Genomic DNA, 19,042 nt, shown 5'->3' with positions numbered 1-19,042 from the left:
TTTTGATGGCTATTTCTCCAACATAGGTGTGTCCGGTCCACGGCGTCATCCTTACTTGTGGGATATTCTCCTCCCCAACAGGAAATGGCAAAGAGCCCAGCAAAGCTGGCCATATAGTCCCTCCTAGGCTCCGCCTACCCCAGTCATTCTCTTTGCCGTTGCACAGGCAACATCTCCACGGAGATGGCTTAGAGTTTTTTGGTGTTTAAATGTAGTTTTTGTTCTTCAATCAAGAGTTTGTTATTTTAAAATAGTGCTGGTATGTACTATTTACTCTGGAACAGAAAAGAGATGAAGATTTCTGTTTGTAAGAGGAAAATGATTTTAGCAACCGTTACTAAAATCGATGGCTGTTTCCACACAGGACTGTTGAGATGAAGTAACTTCAGTTGGGGGAAACAGTGGGCAGACTTTGCTGCTTGAGGTATGACACATTTCTAACAAGACTTGGTAATGCTGGAAGCTGTCATTTTCCCTATGGGAACCGGTAAGCCATTAGTTTAAGTAAAAGAATAAAGGGCTTCATTAGGGCTTAAAAAACTGGTAGACATTTTTCTGGGCTAAAACGATTACTTTACTAAGTATATTTGGCAGATTATTACTTTTAATAGTTGTTAAATCTTGGGGATTGTTTTAATAAAAACGGCAGGCACTGTATTGGACACCTTTTTCACTGGGGGCCTTTTCTAGTCATAGACAGAGCCTCATTTTCGCGCCTCTAATTCGCAGTTGTTTTTGGAAAGCATGGCATGCAGATGCATGTGTGAGGAGCTAAGAACCACTGAAAAAGCTTATAGAAGGCGTCATTTGGTATCGTATTCCCCTCTGGGCTTGGTTGGGTCTCAGCAAAGCAGATACCTGGGACTGTATAGGGGTTAAATGTAAAAACGGCTCCGGTTCCGTTATTTTAAGGGTTAAAGCTTTCAAATTTGGTGTGCAATACTTTTAAGGCTTTAAGTTACTGTGGTGAAATTTTGGTGAATTTTGAACAATTCCTTCATACTTTTTCACATATTCAGTAATAAAGTGTGTTCAGTTTAAAATTTAAAGGGACAGTAACGGTTTTATTGTAAAACGTTTTTTGTGCTTTGTTGACAAGTTTAAGCCTGTTTAACCTGTCTGAACCATCAGATAACGATGTTCTATATGTATGAAAGCCAATGTGTCTCCCCTTTTAAATATATGTGATATATTTGTGTCATAATGTCCAAACAAAGTAGGGATAATAATGCCATAGATATGATATTGCCCAAGATGATTCCTCTAATGAGGGGAGTAAGCATGGTACTGCATCATCCCCTTCTGTGTCTACACCAGTTTTGCCCACACAAGAGGCCCCTAGTACATCTAGTGCGCCAATACTTATTACCATACAACAATTAATGGCTGTAATGGATAATTCTATTGCATGCATTTTTTCCAAAATGCCTACTTATCAGAGAAAGCGTGATTGCTCTGTTTTAAACACTGAAGAGCAAGAGGACGCTGATGATATCTGTTCTGACATACCCTCACACCTATCTGAAGGGGCCAGGAGGGAGGTTTTGTCTGAGGGAGAAATTTCAGATTCAGGGAAAATTTCTCAACAAGCAGAACCTGATATTGTAACTTTTAAATTTAAATTAGAACATCTCCACGCACTACTTAAGGAGGTATTATCTACTCTGGATGATTGTGACAATTTGGTCATTCCAGAGAAATTAGGTAAGATGGACAAGTTCCTAGAGGTTCCGGTGCCCCCCGATGTTTTTCCTATACCCAAGCGGGTGGCGGACATAGTAAATAAGGAGTGGGAAAGGCCCGGCATACCTTTTGTCCTCCCCCTATATTTAAGAAATTATTTCCTATAGTCGACCCCAGAAAGGACTTATGGCATACAGTCCCCAAGGTCGAGGGGGGCGGTTTCTACTCTAAACAAACGCACTTCTATTCCTATAGAAGATAGTTGTGCTTTCAAGATCCTATGGATTTAAGGTTAGAGGGTTTGCTTAAAAAGATGTTTGTTCAGCAAGGTTACCTTCTACAACCAATTTCATGCATTGTTCCTGTCACTACAGCTGCGTACGAGGAGGTTTTGGACAGAGTTCAAGCTTTTAAATTGGCTAACTCTTTTATTTTAGATGCCGCTTTGCAATTAGCTAGATTAGCGGAGAATAATTCAGGGTTTGCTATCGTGGCGCGCAGAGCGCTTTTGCTTAACATCCCTTTCAAGGGTAAAACACTGTTTGGCCCTGACTTGAAAGAGATTATTTCAGACATCACTGGGGGAAAGGGCCACGCCCTTCCTCTGGATAGGTCTTTTAAGGCTAAAAATAAACCAAATTTTCGTCCCTTTCGCAGAAACGGACCAGCCTCAAATTCTACACCCTCTAAGCAAGAGGGTAATACTTCTCAAACCAAGCCAGCCTGGAGGCCGATGCAAGGCTGGAACAAGGGTAAGCAGGCCAAGTCACCTGCCACTGCTACCAAAACAGCATGAAGTGTTGGCCCCTGATCTGGGACCGGATCTGGTGGGGGGCAGACTTTCTCTCTTTGCTCAGGCTTGGGCAAGAGATGTTCAGGATCCTTGGGCGCTAGAAATAGTTTCTCAAGGTTATCTCCTGGAATTCAGGGAACTACCCCCAAGGGGAAGGTTCCACAGGTCTCAATTATCTTCGAACAGGCATTCTTACACTGTGTAGAAGACCTGTTAAGCATGGGAGTGATTCATCCTGTTCCATTAGGAGAACAAGGGATGGGTTTTTACTCCAACCTGTTCATAATTCCCAAAAAAGAGGGAACATTCAGACCAATTTTAGATCTCAAGATTCTAAACAAGTTTCTAAGGGTTTCATCGTTCAAAATGGAAACCATTCGAACGATCCTTCCTACCATCCAGGAAGGTCAATTCATGACCACGGTGGACTTAAAGGATGCGTACCTACGTATTCCTATCCACAAGGAACATTTTCGGTTCCTGAGGTTCGCCTTTCTGGACAAGCATTACCAGTTTGTGGCACTTCCATTCGGATTAGCCACTGCTCCAAGGATTTTCACAAAGGTACTAGGGTCCCTTCTAGCGGTGCTAAGACCAAGGGGCATTGCAGTAGTACCTTACTTGGACGACATCCTGATTCAAGTGTCGTCTCTGTCAAAAGCAAGGGCTCATACGGACATTGTCCTAGCTTTTCTCAGATCTCACAGGTGGAAAGTGAACATAGAAAAAAAGTTCTCTGTCCCCGTCAACAAGAGTTCCCTTCTTGGGAACAATAATAGTTTCCTTAGAAATGAAGGTTTTTCTGACAGAGGCCAGAAAATCAAAACTTCTAAGCTCTTGTCAGGTACTTCATTCTGTTCTTCTTCCTTCCATAGCGCAGTGCATGGAAGTAATAGGTTTGATGGTTGCGGCAAGGGACATAGTTCCTTTTGCACGAATTCATCTAAGACCATTACACCTGTGCATGCTCAGACAGTGGAATGGGGATTATACAGACTTGTCTCCGACGATACAAGTAGATCAAATAACCAGAGATTCACTCCGTTGGTGGCTGACCCTGGACAACCTGTCGCAGGGAATGAGCTTCCGCAGACCAGAGTAGGTCATTGTCACGACCGACGCCAGTCTGGTGGGCTGGGGCGCGGTCTGGGAACCCCTGAAAGCTCAGGGTCTATGGTCTCGGGAAGAATCTCTTCTCCGATAAACATTCTGGAACTGAGAGCGATATTCAATGCTCTCAAGGCTTGGCCTTGACTAGCAAAGGCCAAATTCATAAGGTTTCAATCAGACATCATGACGACTGTTACATATATCAACCATCAGGGGGAAACAAGGAGTTCCCTGGCGATGGAGGAGCATCCGGGGGAGTGGGAACTCCATCTGGAAATCTTTGCCCAAATAACTCAATTATGGGGCATTCCAGACATGGTTCTGATGGCCTCTCGTCAGAACTTCAAGGTCCCTTGTTACGGGTCCAAATCCAGGGATCCCAAGGCGACTCTATTGGATACAATAGTAGCACCTTGGATCTTCAACCTAGCTTATGTATTCCCACCGTTTCCTCTCATTCCCAGGCTGGTAGCCAGGATCAATCTGGAGAGGGCTTCGGTGATCTTGATAGTTCCTGTGTGGCCACGCAGGACTTGGTATGCAGACCTGGTGAATGTGTCATCGGCTCCACCATGGAAGCTACCTTTGAGACAGGACCTTCTTATTCAGGGTCCATTCGAACATCCGAATCTGGTTTTCCTCCAACTGACTGCTTGGAGTTTGAACGCTTGATTTTATCAAAGCGTGGGTTTTCAAGATTCTGTAATAGATACTCTTATTCAGGCTAGAAAGCCTGTAACTAGAAAAATTTACCATAATATATGGAAAAAATATATCTGTTGGTGTGAATCTAAAGGATTCCCATGGAACAAGATAAAAATTCCTAAGATTCTTTCCTTTCTACAAGAAGGTTTAAAGAAAGGATTTTCTGCAAGTACAGATCTCTGCTTTATCTGTTTTACTTCACAAAAGGCTGGCAGCTGTGCCAGACGTTTCAGCGTTTGTTCAGGCTCTGGTTAGAATCAAGCCTGTTTACAGACCTTTGACTCTTCCCTGGAGTCTTAATCTAGTTCTTTCAGTTCTTCAAGGGGTTCCGTTTGGACCCTTACATTCCGTAGATATTAAGTTATTATCTTGGAAAGTTTTGTTTTAGGTTGCAATTTCTTCCGCTAGAAGAGTTTCTGAGTTATCTGCTCTGCAGTGTTCTCCGCCCTATCTGGTCCATGCAGATAAGGTGGTTTTACGTACTGAGCCTGGTTTTCTTCCGAAGGTTGTTTCCAACAAAAATATTAACCAGGAGATAGTTGTACCTTCCTTGTGTCCGAATCCAGTTTCATAGAAGGAACGTTTGTTACACAATTTGGACGTTGTCCGTGCTCTAAAATTCTATTTAGAGGCTACTGAAGATTTTAGACAAACATCTTCTTTGTTTGTTGTTTATTCTGGTTAAAGGAGAGGTAAAAAAGCAACTTCTACCTCTCTTTCCTTTTGGTTTAAAAGCATCATCAGATTGGCTTTTGAGACTGCCGGACGGCAGCCTCCTGAAAGTATCACAGCTCACTCCACTAGGGCTGTGGCTTCCACATGGGCCTTCAAGAATGAGGTTCCTGTTGACCAAATTTTTTTTAAATTATATACTTTTGCTTCTTCGGAGGCTATTTTTGGGAGAAAGGTTTTGCAAGCCGTGGTGCCTTCCGTTTGGGTGACCTGATTTGCTCCCTCCCTTCATCCGTGTCCTAAAGCTTTGGTATTGGTTCCCACAAGTAAGGATGACGCCGTGGACCGGACACACCTATGTTGGAGAAAACAGAATTTATGCTTACCTGATAAATTACTTTCTCCAACGGTGTGTCCGGTCCACGGCCCGCCCTGGTTTTTTAATCAGGTCTGATGAATTATTTTCTCTAACTACAGTCACCACGTTACCATATGGTTTCTCCTATATATATTTCCTCCTGTCCGTCGGTCGAATGACTGGGGTAGGCGGAGCCTAGGAGGGACTATATGGCCAGCTTTGCTGGGCTCTTTGCCATTTCCTGTTGGGGAGGAGAATATCCCACAAGTAAGGATGACGCCGTGGACCGGACACACCGTTGGAGAAAGTAATTTATCAGGTAAGCATAAATTCTGTTTTCCTCGGCTCGAAGAGTCTCTGAGTTATCTGCCTTACATTGTGATTCTCCTTATCTGATCTTTCATTCAGACAAGGTAGTTCTGCGTACTAAACCTGGGTTTTTACCTAAGGTTGTTTCTAACAGGAATATCAATCAAGAAATTGTTGTTCCATCGTTATGTCCTAATCCTTCTTCAAAGAAGGAACGTCTTTTGCATAATCTAGACATGGTCCGTGCTCTGAAGTTCTACTTACAAGCGACTAAAGATTTTAGACAAACTTCTTCTCTGTTTGTCGTTTACTCTGGACAGAGGAGGGGTCAAAAGGCTTCGGCTACCTCTCTCTCTTTTTGGCTTCGTAGCATAATACGTTTAGCCTACGAGACTGCTGGACAGCAGCCTCCTGATAGGATTACAGCTCATTCCACTAGAGCTGTGGCTTCCACCTGGGCCTTTAAGAATGAGGCCTCTGTTGAACAGATTTGCAAGGCTGCAACTTGGTCTTCACTTCATACTTTTTCCAAATTCTACAAATTTGACACTTTCGCTTCTTAGGAGGCTGGTTTTGGGAGAAAGGTTCTACAGGCAGTGGTTCCTTCTGTTTGATGTTCCTGCCTTGTCCCTCCCATCATCCGTGTACTTAGCTTTGGTATTGGTATCCCATAAGTAATGGATGACCCGTGGACTGAACACACTTAACAAGAGAAAACATAATTTCTTCTGTTAAGTGTGATCAGTCCACGGGTCATCATTACTTCTGGGATATTACTCCTCCCCAACAGGAAGTGCAAGAGGATTCACCCAGCAGAGTTGCATATAGCCCCTCCCCTCTACGTCACCCCCAGTCATTCTCTTGCACCCAACGACTAGATAGGATGTGTGAGAGGACTATGGTGATTTTATTTAGTTTATTTCTTCAATCAAAAGTTTGTTATTTTTTAATAGCACCGGAGTGTGTTATTCCTTCTCTGGTAGAGTTTGAAGAAGAATCTACCAGAGTTTTTACTATGATTTTAGCCGGAGTTGTTAAGATCATATTGCTGTTTCTCGGCCATCTGAGGAGAGGTAAACTTCAGATCAGGGGACAGCGGGCAATTTATTCTGCAAAAAGGTATGTAGCAGTTTTTATTTTCTAACAATGGAATTGCTGAGAAAATCCTGCCATACCGACATTATATCATGTATGTATAATTTACATTTTAGTATTCTGGGGAATGGTACTTCACTGGAATTACACTGTGTATATAAGATTTTAGCCTAATAGAAATACAACAGGCTTTTTAATAATTCTTAATTATGTTAAACGTTTTTGCTGGAATGTAAAATCGTTTTCATTTTCTGAGGTACTGGGTGAATAAAATGTTTGGGCACTATTTTTCCACTTGGCAGTTGCTGGATCTAATTATGACAGTTTTTAATCTCTCTCACTGTTGTGTGTGAGGGGGTGGGACCTTTTTTGGCGCTTTTGCTACGCATCAAAAATTTCAGTCAAAAGCTCATTGTTTTTTCCTGCATGTTCCGGTTTATCTCTACAGAACCCAGGGATCTTCAAAGCTAATTTGAGGGAAGTAATCTAACAGAGCTGTAAGATTGTAGTTGACTGTGATAAAAAACGTTTATTCTTTAACTTTTTTATGCCTCAGGGTTAGTTATTTCTTGCTACTGGGTACAAGCCTTTGCTAAGTTGCATTTTGTTTTACAAAGCTGATTGATTTCATCTGTTATATATATTCAGTGCTTTTCAAGCACAGTTCGTTTTTTTCATTGTATTTTACTTGTATAGTATTTCCAAATTGCAAGTTTATTTGCTAGTTTGTTAAACATGTCTGATTCAGAAGATGAGACCTGTACTATTTGTACTAAAGCCAAGGTGGAGCCCAATAGAAATTTATGTACTAACTGTATTGATGCTACATTAAATAAAAGTCAATCTGTACAAATTGAACAAATTTCACCAAACAACGAGGGGAGAGTTATGCCGACTAACTCGCCTCACGTGACAGTACCTGCATCTCCCGCTCGGGACGTGCGCGATATGGCGACGCCAAGTACATCTGGGCGGCCATTACAAATAACATTACAAGATATGGCTACTGTTATGACTGAGGTTTTGGCTAAATTACCAGAACTAAGGGGCAAGCGTGATCACTCTGGAGTGAGAACAGAGTGCGCTGATAATGTTAGGGCCATGTCAGATACTGCGTCACAACTTGCAGAACATGAGGACGGAGAGCTTCATTCTGCGGCTGACGGTTCTGATCCAAACAGATTGGATTCAGATATTTCAAATTTTAAATTTAAGCTGGAAAACCTCCGTGTTTTACTAGGGGAGGTGTTAGCGGCCCTGAATGATTGTAACACAGTTGCAATACCCGAGAAAATGTGTAGGTTGGATAAATATTTTGCTGTACCAACAAGTACTGACGTTTTTCCTATACCTAAAAGACTAACTGAAATTATTACTAAGGAGTGGGATAGACCCGGTGTGCCGTTCTCACCCCCTCCAATATTTAGAAAGATGTTTCCAATAGACACCACCACACGGGATTTATGGCAAACGGTCCCTAAGGTGGAGGGAGCAGTTTCTACTTTAGCTAAACGTACCACTATCCCGGTAGAGGATAGCTGTGCCTTTTCAGATCCAATGGATAAAAAATTAGAGGGTTACCTTAAGAAAATGTTTGTTCAACAAGGTTTTATATTGCAACCCCTTGCATGCATTGCGCCGATCACGGCTGCAGCGGCATTCTGGATTGAGTCTCTAGAAGAAAATCTTGGTTCAGCTACGCTGGACGACATTTCAGACAGGCTTAGAGTACTTAAGCTATCTAATTCATTCATTTCGGAAGCCGTAGTACATTTAATTAAACTTACGGCTAAGAATTCCGGATTCGCCATTCAAGCGCGCAGAGCACTGTGGCTAAAATCCTGGTCAGCTGATGTAACTTCTAAGTCCAAATTACTTAATATACCTTTCAAGGGACAGACCTTATTTGGGCCTGGTTTGAAAGAAATTATCGCTGACATTACAGGAGGTAAGGGCCACGCCCTACCTCAAGACAAAGCCAAACCTAAGGCTAGACAGTCTAATTTTCGTTCCTTTCGGAATTTCAAAGCAGGAGCAGCATCATCTTCCACTACTCCAAAACAAGAAGGATCTGGTGCTCGCTACAGACAAGGCTGGAGACCTAACCAGTCCTGGAACAAGGGCAAGCAGGCCAGGAAGCCTGCAGCTGCCACTAAAACAGCATGAATTGAGGGCCCCCGATCCGGGATAGGATCTAGTGGGGGGCAGACTTTCTCTCTTCGCCCAGGCTTGGGCAAGAGATGTCCAGGATCCCTGGACGCTAGAGATAATATCTCAGGGATACCTTCTGGACTTCAAACACTCTCCTCCAAGAGAGAGATTTCATCTGTCAAGGTTGTCGACAAACCAAACAAAGAAAGAAGCGTTTCTACGCTGCATACAAGATCTATTGTTAATGGGAGTAATCCATCCAGTTCCACGGTCGGAACAGGGACAAGGGTTTTACTCAAATCTGTTTGTGGTTCCCAAAAAAGAGGGAACTTTAAGACCAATCCTGGATTTAAAGATCCTAAACAAATTCCTAAGAGTTCCATCATTCAAAATGGAGACTATCCGGACAATTTTACCCATGATCCAAGAAGGTCAGTACATGACCACAGTGGACTTAAAGGACGCTTACCTTCACATACCGATTCACAAAGATCATTACCGGTATCTAAGGTTTGCCTTTCTAGACAGGCATTACCAGTTTGTGGCTCTTCCATTCGGATTGGCTACAGCTCCAAGAATCTTCACAAAGGTTCTAGGTGCTCTTCTGGCGGTACTAAGACCGCGGGGAATTTCGGTAGCTCCTTACCTAGACGACATTCTGATACAAGCTTCAAGCTTTCAAACTGCCAAGTCTCATACAGAGTTAGTACTGGCATTTCTAAGGTCACATGGATGGAAGGTGAACGAAAAGAAAAGTTCACTCGTTCCACTTACAAGAGTTCCCTTCCTGGGGACTCTTATAGATTCTGTAGAAATGAAGATTTACCTGACAGAAGACAGGTTAACAAGACTTCAAAGTGCTTGCCGCACCCTTCATTCCATTCAACACCCGTCGGTGGCTCAATGCATGGAGGTAATCGGCCTAATGGTAGCAGCAATGGACATAGTGCCATTTGCTCGCTTACACCTCAGACCACTGCAATTGTGCATGCTAAGTCAGTGGAATGGGGATTACTCAGACTTGTCCCCTTCTCTGAATCTGGATCAAGAGACCAGAAATTCTCTTCTATGGTGGCTTTCTCGGCCACATCTGTCCAGGGGGATGCCATTTAGCAGACCAGACTGGACAATTGTAACAACAGACGCCAGCCTTCTAGGTTGGGGTGCCGTCTGGAATTCTCTGAAGGCTCAGGGACAATGGAGTCAGGAGGAGAGTCTCCTGCCAATAAACATTCTGGAATTGAGAGCAGTTCTCAATGCCCTCCTGGCTTGGCCCCAGTTGACAACTCGGGGGTTCATCAGGTTTCAGTCGGACAACATCACGACTGTAGCTTACATCAACCATCAGGGAGGGACAAGGAGCTCCCTAGCAATGATGGAAGTATCAAAGATAATTCGCTGGGCAGAGTCTCACTCTTGCCACCTGGCAGCAATCCACATCCCGGGAGTGGAGAATTGGGAGGCGGATTTCTTAAGTCGTCAGACTTTTCATCCGGGGGAATGGGAACTTCATCCGGAGGTCTTTGCCCAAATACTTCGACGTTGGGGCAAGCCAGAGATAGATCTCATGGCGTCTCGACAGAACGCCAAGCTTCCTCGGTACGGGTCCAGATCCAGGGATCCAGGAGCAGTCCTAATAGATGCCCTGACGGCACCTTGGGACTTCAGGATGGCTTATGTGTTTCCACCCTTCCCGATGCTTCCTCGATTGATTGCCAGAATCAAACAGGAGAGAGCATCAGTGATTCTGATAGCACCTGCATGGCCACGCAGGACTTGGTATGCAGACCTGGTGGACATGTCATCCTGTCCACCTTGGTCTCTACCTCTGAAACAGGACCTCCTGATACAGGGTCCTTTCAAACATCAAAATCTAACTTCTCTGAAGCTGACTGCTTGGAAATTGAACGTTTGATTTTATCAAGACGTGGGTTTTCTGAGTCAGTTATTGACACCTTAATACAGGCCAGGAAGCCTGTTACCAGAAAGATTTACCATAAAATATGGCGTAAATACCTATATTGGTGTGAATCCAAAAGTTACTCTTGGAGTAAGGTTAGGATTCCTAGGATATTGTCTTTTCTACAAGAAGGTTTAGAAAGGGGTTTATCTGCTAGTTCATTAAAGGGACAGATCTCAGCTCTGTCTATTCTGTTACACAAACGTCTGTCAGAAGTGCCAGACGTTCAGGCTTTTTGTCAGGCTTTAGCGAGGATTAAGCCTGTGTTTAAGACTGTTGCTCCACCATGGAGTTTAAATCTTGTTCTTAACGTTTTACAGGGCGTTCCGTTTGAACCCCTCCATTCCATTGATATAAAGTTGTTATCTTGGAAAGTTCTATTTTTAATGGCTATTTCATCGGCTCGAAGAGTCTCTGAATTATCAGCCTTACATTGTGATTCTCCTTATTTGATTTTTCATTCGGATAAGGTAGTTCTGCGTACTAAACCTGGGTTCTTACCCAAGGTAGTCACTAACAGGAATATCAATCAAGAGATTGTTGTTCCATCTTTGTGTCCAAATCCTTCTTCAAAGAAGGAACGTCTTCTGCACAATCTGGATGTAGTTCGTGCCCTAAAATTTTACTTACAGGCAACTAAAGAATTTCGACAGACGTCTTCCCTGTTTGTCGTTTACTCTGGTCAGAGGAGAGGTCAAAAAGCTTCTGCTACCTCTCTCTCTTTTTGGCTTCGTAGCATAATACGTTTAGCCTATGAGACTGCTGGACAGCAACCTCCTGAAAGAATTACAGCTCATTCCACTAGAGCTGTGGCTTCCACTTGGGCCTTTAAGAATGAGGCCTCTGTTGAACAGATTTGCAAGGCTGCAACTTGGTCTTCGCTTCATACTTTTTCCAAATTTTACAAATTTGACACATTTGCTTCCTCGGAGGCTATTTTTGGGAGAAAGGTTCTTCAGGCAGTGGTTCCTTCTGTATAAAAGAGCCTGCCTATCCCTCCCGTCATCCGTGTACTTTTGCTTTGGTATTGGTATCCCAGAAGTAATGATGACCCGTGGACTGATCACACTTAACAGAAGAAAACATAATTTATGCTTACCTGATAAATTCCTTTCTTCTGTAGTGTGATCAGTCCACGGCCCGCCCTGTTTTTTAAGGCAGGTAATTATTTTTAAATTATACTCCAGTCACCACTACACCCTTGGTTCCTCCTTTCTCGTTGGTCCTTGGTCGAATGACTGGGGGTGACGTAGAGGGGAGGGGCTATATGCAACTCTGCTGGGTGAATCCTCTTGCACTTCCTGTTGGGGAGGAGTAATATCCCAGAAGTAATGATGACCCGTGGACTGATCACACTACAGAAGAAAGGAATTTATCAGGTAAGCATAAATTATGTTTTATGCTTACCTGATAAATTTATTTCTCTTGTAGTGTGTTCAGTCCACGGCCCACCCTGTCTTTTTAAGGCAGGTTCTAAATTTTAAAATTATAACTCCAGTCACCACTGCACCTTATAGTTTCTCCTTTCTCGTCTTGTTTCGGTCGAATGACTGGATATGACATGTGAGGGGAGGAGCTATATAGCAGCTCTGCTTGGGTGATCCTCTTGCAACTTCCTGTTGGGAAGGAGAATATATCCCATAAGTAATGGATGACCCGTGGACTGAACACACTACAAGAGAAATAAATTTATCAGGTAAGCATAAATTATGTTTTTGTTCTTTGAAACCGCAACCCATTAAAATGCCAATATGAAGCCATAATTAACTAATATTAGTTTTTAATGTTTAAGTTAAATTATGCAATTAATCAATCAGTGCTTTGGATATCTTAACTAACATTTATAAATAACAGCAAAGTATAATAATGCTCCTACCCGGCTTCTTCATAATGTCACCCTGCTGGCTACAATTTTCTGCTGAGAACACTGTCCCTTTAATTAATTTCTACATATTTTTTCGTTGGTGAGGCTTGATAACTTTATAGCTAAATTAGGATGCCAGCCGCACATTTTTAATGAGCCATGTATAGTTTTATATGAATATATTTATAACGCTCAAAACAATTAAAAGCTGAGGTAAAATTCTATGAGCCCTATTGAATGTTGTTAAATAATTACATATTCTCTTGTTTTGAAATGGATAGGATGGTGTCGTCATACCTTGTACACCATGGATACTGCTCTACAGCTGAGGTATTTGCCAAGTCCACAGATCAGACTGTGCAAGAAGAGCTTACATCAATTAAAAATAGACAAAGTACGTATAGCAAAATAGGTATTTTATTGGGGTTGGATTATTCTAGGAAAAAAATAATATATTGTATTGTCTATTCTGTAAACATATGAGCAGTTACAGCACTTTGCTCACAATAACCAAACAAAAGGGAAAAACATAGAGACGTCATTATTAGCACTCTCATTTGTCAATAATTACTATTTTCTATATTGCCACCATTTCAAACTCATGATTTGCAGCCATCCTTCTTACACAAGATTGATATAAAACATAAGTTTTATTCCAATAAACACACCAACATATCTAAAAATAACTAAACAACATCAAGCCTTCCCAACACTTTCAGACTCAATGGGTAAATAAGTGCCACTAAAGATATCACAAATGAAACATAGGATAGCTTCAGTTTCACAATATTCTGTATTACTTGCTTCTGTCTATTAACCAATGGAAAAAGATCACTATTAACATATCTATTAGTGACTGTTAGAGCAATTATGGTTGAGGACACTATTCTCTCAATGAAAGGCACAACAATGTATAGAAAATGCTCAAATCAATGTACTGATAACTGGATACCAATTTACCACATATTTATTTAGTAAAATTATGAAGGGCCACAGTCTTCCATAACATATGGGATATATTCACAATCTCATGCTCTCCCAAAGGTTTCTGTTAGATTATTTTGGGAAATTTGTCTATCTTGAAGATATTATCACATATTGGTTTTGTAGTTCTCAAAACTGCGAATTAGTGTCTGCAGAAATATCATCCCCCTTCTTTAAAGAAACAATGTTATAAAATTTGCTTTATTTTCTTGGTATCCTTTGTTGAAGGAGGGCAATGCTCTACTGGGGCCAAGCTGAACATAAAATAAGTAAATTGGAAATTTTTAAAAAATTGCATGTTCTTTCTGAATCATGAAAGTTTAATTTTGACTTTACTGTCCATTTAATGTAATTGCTCCCCAAACAGATTTAACCCTTTGAGTGCTAAGCACTTCCCCACCTGGGTGCTAAGCTGTATTTGAGAGTTTTTTAATTTTTTATTTTTTTAAATATATATTTTTTTAACTTTTTCAGATCCCCAAGACTTATACCGTTGGAAAGGTTAGGCGATTACCTTTCCAACGGTGGGTCTTGGGGGTCCGTAGCTGCTTAGATGCCTGAGATACAGGCTTCTAAGCAGCATGCCCTATTTCCCTATACGTCATCACATCATTGCACCTGAGATCACCGCGCAAAACGTGAAGCCCCGGTGATGTCTGTCACTATACAGGCCTGATTGCTGGGGTGGGAGACGATGGGAGCCCCCAGATTCCCCCCCAAGGTGGGTGAGTGCTAGCGACGGCTCTGAGCCATTGTCAGCACCTGACTGGGAACATTTGCAACGGTTCAGAGCCGTCGTTAGCACTCAAAGGGTTAAAGAAATAGTGTATCTAATAAATCTATTTAAATATAAAGCTGTTGAGTGTGCAGATACTGTATACAACTTATATCTTCATTCTGAGGATTCCACAATTGCATATTTATTTGCAAATTTAAACATTGATAAATAAAACACATTTTTATTTGTTTAAATTAAACCATTCTTTTATTCTATACCGATATGTATTGTTAAAGAAGTTTATCATGTTTATTTTATTCTAGGGAATATTATAAACAGGGACACTGTGGTTTGTCATATCAATACAAATACGAATCCACAAATTCAGGATTTAAAAATTCAGACTTATTCAGAAATCCAGACTTTTTCGTTAATATTATTTATTTATTTTATTTAAACATTTCCCTGCAAGTCACATTCTTCTCTGCTTGCAATTTTTTGGGGGTTGTAAAAGGCAAATTATAGCCTATATAAGCAGTATTGACTTAGTAGTGACCTGTAAATCTTGCTATTTTTGTTTTGTACTTTTATTACCTAAATAGTTGCATCTTTTTTTCATGAATTAGCAAAAGCTTTTATATAAAAATATTATTCCTCTCCATTGGATTCATTGTATGTATTTTCGCTACCTTCATTTTGCACAAGGAATGTTTCCATTAAACTAAACATGTTTATTTTTCTAAACAGGAATTCAGAAACTAGTGCTGGCTGGAAGAATGGGTGAAGCCATTGAAACAACACAGCAGTTATATCCAAGTTTGCTAGAAAGAAATCCTAATCTTTTCTTCACATTAAAGTAAGTTGTTCTCTACTTTGCATTGTATAAAAAGAAACTGACAAAATGCTGATTTTTTTTTTGCATTAGTCTTCATTTTAGTTTAGTTCCCAGTGTTTATAAAAGCTTTATGGATTTTCAAAGTATTTTGCATGATAAAGCAAAGGCAACCCTATGTGATCTACTAAATATATTATTTGCTAAGGCCCAATAAAAGGCAACACAGTAAAATATGAGAAACATTCAAAATTTTAGGCTAATTACCCTACCCTGTTCCGGAAAAAAAATGATACTTGCATTCTTCTGCTAAGGTGGCCAAATATACTATAGGGTCATCTTTATGTGTCCCTATTTTTTAAAAAAAGGCAACACAATGTAAAGGAACAGTGTACAAAATACAATTTTCTACCCTTTAATGTCTTTCCAATTGTCCATTTTAGCTACTGGAGTGTATTAAATTGTTTATTAACCCCTTAATGACCACAGCACTTTTCCATTTTCTGTCCGTTTGGGACCAAGGCTATTTTTACATTTTTGCAGTGTTTGTGTTTAGCTGTAATTTTCCTCTTACTCATTTACTGTACCCACACATATTATATACCGTTTTTCTCGCCATTAAATGGACTTTCTAAAGATACCATTATTTTCATCATATCTTATCATTTACTATAAAACTTTTTATAAAATATGAGGAAAAAATTGAAAAAAACGCACTTTTTCTAACTTTGACCCCCAAAATCTGTTACACATCTACAACCACCAAAAAACACCCATGCTAAATAGTTTCTAAATTTTGTCCTGAGTTTAGAAATACCCAATGTTTACATGTTCTTTGCTTTTTTGTAAGTTATAGGGCCATAAATACAAGTAGCACTTTGCTATTTCCAAACCATTATTTTTCAAAATTAGCGCTAGTTACATTAGAACACTGATATCTTTCAGGAATCTCTGAATATCCATTGACATGTATATATTTTTTTTTAGTAGACATCCCAAAGTATTCATCTAGGCCCATTTTGGTATATTTCATGCCACCATTTCACCGCCAAATGCGATTAAATACAAAAAATCGTTCACTTTTTTACTAATTTTTTCACAAACTTTTGGTTTCTCACTGAAATTATTTACAAACAGCTTGTGCAATTATGGCTTAAATGGTTGTAAATTCTTCTCTGGGATCCCCTTTGTTCAGAAATAGCAGACATATATGGCTTTGGCGTTGCTTTTTAGTAATTAGAAGGATGCTAAATGCCACTGCGCACTACACGTGTATTATGCCCAGCAGTAAAGGGATTAATTATGGAGCATGTAGGGAGCTTTTAGGTATAATTTTAGCTTTAGTGTAGTAGACAACCCCAAGTATTGATCTAGGCCAATTTTGGTATATTTCATGCCACCATTTCACCGCCAAATGCAATCAAATGGAAAAAAACGTTAAATTTTTCACAATTTTAGGTTTCTCACTGAAATCATTTACAAACAGCTTGTACAATTATGGCACAAATGGTTGTAAATGCTTCTCTGGGATCCCCTTTGTTCAGAAATAGCAGACATATATGGCTTTGGCGTTGCTTTTTGGTAATTAGAAGGCCGCCAAATGCTGCTGCATTTCACACGTGTATTATGGCTAGCAGTGAAGGGGTTAATTATGTAGCTTGTAGGGAGCTTGCAAGGTTAATTTTAGCTTTAGTGTAGAGCTCAGCCTCCCACCTGAAACATGAGACCCCCTGATCCCTCCCAAACAGCTCACTTCCCTCCCCCACCCCACAATTGTCCCCGCCATCTTAAGTACTGGCAGAAACTCTGCCAGTACTAAAATAAAAGCTATATTTGGGCTTTTTTGTGTTTTTTTTTTTAAGCATATTTACATATGCTGCTGTGTAGGATCCCCCCTTAGCCCCCAACCTCACTGATCCCCCACTAAACAGCTCTCTAACCCTCCCCCTCTGCCTTAATGGGCGCCATCTTGGGTACTGGCAGCTGTCTGCCAGTACCCAGTTTAGTAAAAAATTTGCCTTTATTTTTTAAAAAAATTCCCTTTTCTGTAGTGTAGCTTCCCCCCCAAGACCAACCCCCCACCCCTTCCAGATCCCTTAGCTGTTTATTTAGAAGTTTCAAAACTTTTTTTTTGGTGCTTCTTACAGCTTTATTTTTCTGCAGTGTAGCGGTTCCCTCCCGCTCCCGCCCCGTGCACGCGCCCGTCCGCCACCCCCCGTGCACGTGCGCGCTCCCGTGCGCGCTCCCGACTGTCCCGCCCCCGATCCCGCCCCCCCTTCCCTCTACTCGGCACATCGATGGCCGCCCACCCGCCTCCCAGGCTTGCTCCCACCCACCAACGATACCGGCCACCGATGTCCGGTGCAGAGAGGGCCACAGAGTGGCTCTCTCTGCATCGGATGGCCATGGGGGGTTATTGCAGGATGCCTCGATATCGAGGCATCACTGCAATAACCGGAAAGCAGCTGGAAGCGAGCAGGATCGCTTCCAGCTGCTTTCCAGACCAAGGACGTACGCCACACGTCCTCGGTCATTAACTGTCTTTTTTTTGAGGACGTGTGGCGTACGTCCTTGGTCATTAAGGGGTTAAAGGGACATGAAACCCACATTTTTTCTTTCATGATTTAGATAGAGCATGCAAATTTAAACAACTTTCTAATTTACTTCTATTATCTAATTTGCTTCATTATCTTGATATCCTTTGCTGAAAAGCATATCTAGATAGGCTCAGTAGCTGCTGATTGGAGGCTGCAAATAGATGCCTTGTGTGATTGGTTCACCCATGTGTATTGCTATTTCTTCACCAAAGGATATTTAAAGAATGAAGCAAATTAGATAATAGAAGTAAATTGGAATGTTGTTTAAAATTGTATTTCCTATCTGGGTCATGAAAGAAAAAGTTTGGGTTTAATGTCCTTTTAACAGCTCCTTCACCTTTATTTTCTCATTTTAAATAGCTGAGTTTTGTCTTTTGCTTCCCCACCCATACTGGACATTTCTGAACTTAAGTTCTGGTTACACAAAAACCATGTAAACAAGAAGATTTAGATAAAATAATGCTCCCAGTTTGTGTCTGTGACAGAGAGGTACTAAAATATTCATGTGCTATTGTTCTTTCTAAGTACTAAGTAAAAAAAAAGAAGATAAGGCGGTATTGTGTAAGTAATTAGACAGAAAAGATAATGATATATGCTTTCCCTGGTAGCTCAACCCATTTCATTGGATTGTGGTTTCAATTAGCAGTAAGTTATTTCATATACAAAATTATTCCTAAATGTGCAATTTCCTACATTTAAAACTCTGCAGCCTGTATAACAAGTCATTGTAAACATAGTAAGGAGAAACCAATTTTACAGTACACTGTCCCTTCGTGGATTTAATAAAACCTATAAAAATAACATCTATACCAACAAATTGCAAGTCACTCTCCATTATACTCATTGGAGCATTTATCATGTAACTTCTCATAAAATAAAACAAGTTAAACTATTGGGCAGAAAGCAGATACTCCTAGGTGGCAACTGGGCCATAGAACAAGCTATTGAGCTGCTGTTCGTTCCTGGCAGACTGCTTCTCTTTCTGTTTTGCATATATAATATGACCCTGGGGATAGTCTCCCTAAGGGTGATGGGGGAAACCAGACGTGGACTCCTTGCCCAATGTGCTAAGAGGGATATGGCTGCACCTCACTGACGAGGCACAGAGAAGGCCAAAACGATCATCTGGGGTTGCCGTTTTCTTTGTTCAGAGGAGAATTACCTGGTATTTTGGGGATGGACTGACCATGTTGGCGAGATCAGATTGATAT

At 41.0% G+C, this 19,042-nt stretch overlaps 1 protein-coding gene across 2 annotated transcripts in view; it reads left to right on the top strand.

Moving 5' to 3' along the window:
* Nucleotides 1–19,042, top strand: part of RANBP9 (RAN binding protein 9) — a 365,674-nt gene that overhangs the window by 147,759 nt on the left and 198,873 nt on the right. For both annotated transcript variants that reach the window (XM_053714757.1, XM_053714758.1), the window contains 2 exons: nt 12,982–13,094; nt 15,150–15,258. In XM_053714757.1, coding sequence (XP_053570732.1) covers nt 12,982–13,094; nt 15,150–15,258 — 222 coding nt within the window. The remainder of the gene's footprint in view (nt 1–12,981; nt 13,095–15,149; nt 15,259–19,042) is intronic.

The sequence above is a fragment of the Bombina bombina genome, chromosome 5 (genome assembly GCF_027579735.1).
Source record: "Bombina bombina isolate aBomBom1 chromosome 5, aBomBom1.pri, whole genome shotgun sequence".
NCBI classification, from domain to species: Eukaryota; Metazoa; Chordata; class Amphibia; order Anura; family Bombinatoridae; genus Bombina; species Bombina bombina.
This window is presented reverse-complemented; position numbering and strand designations above follow the sequence as displayed.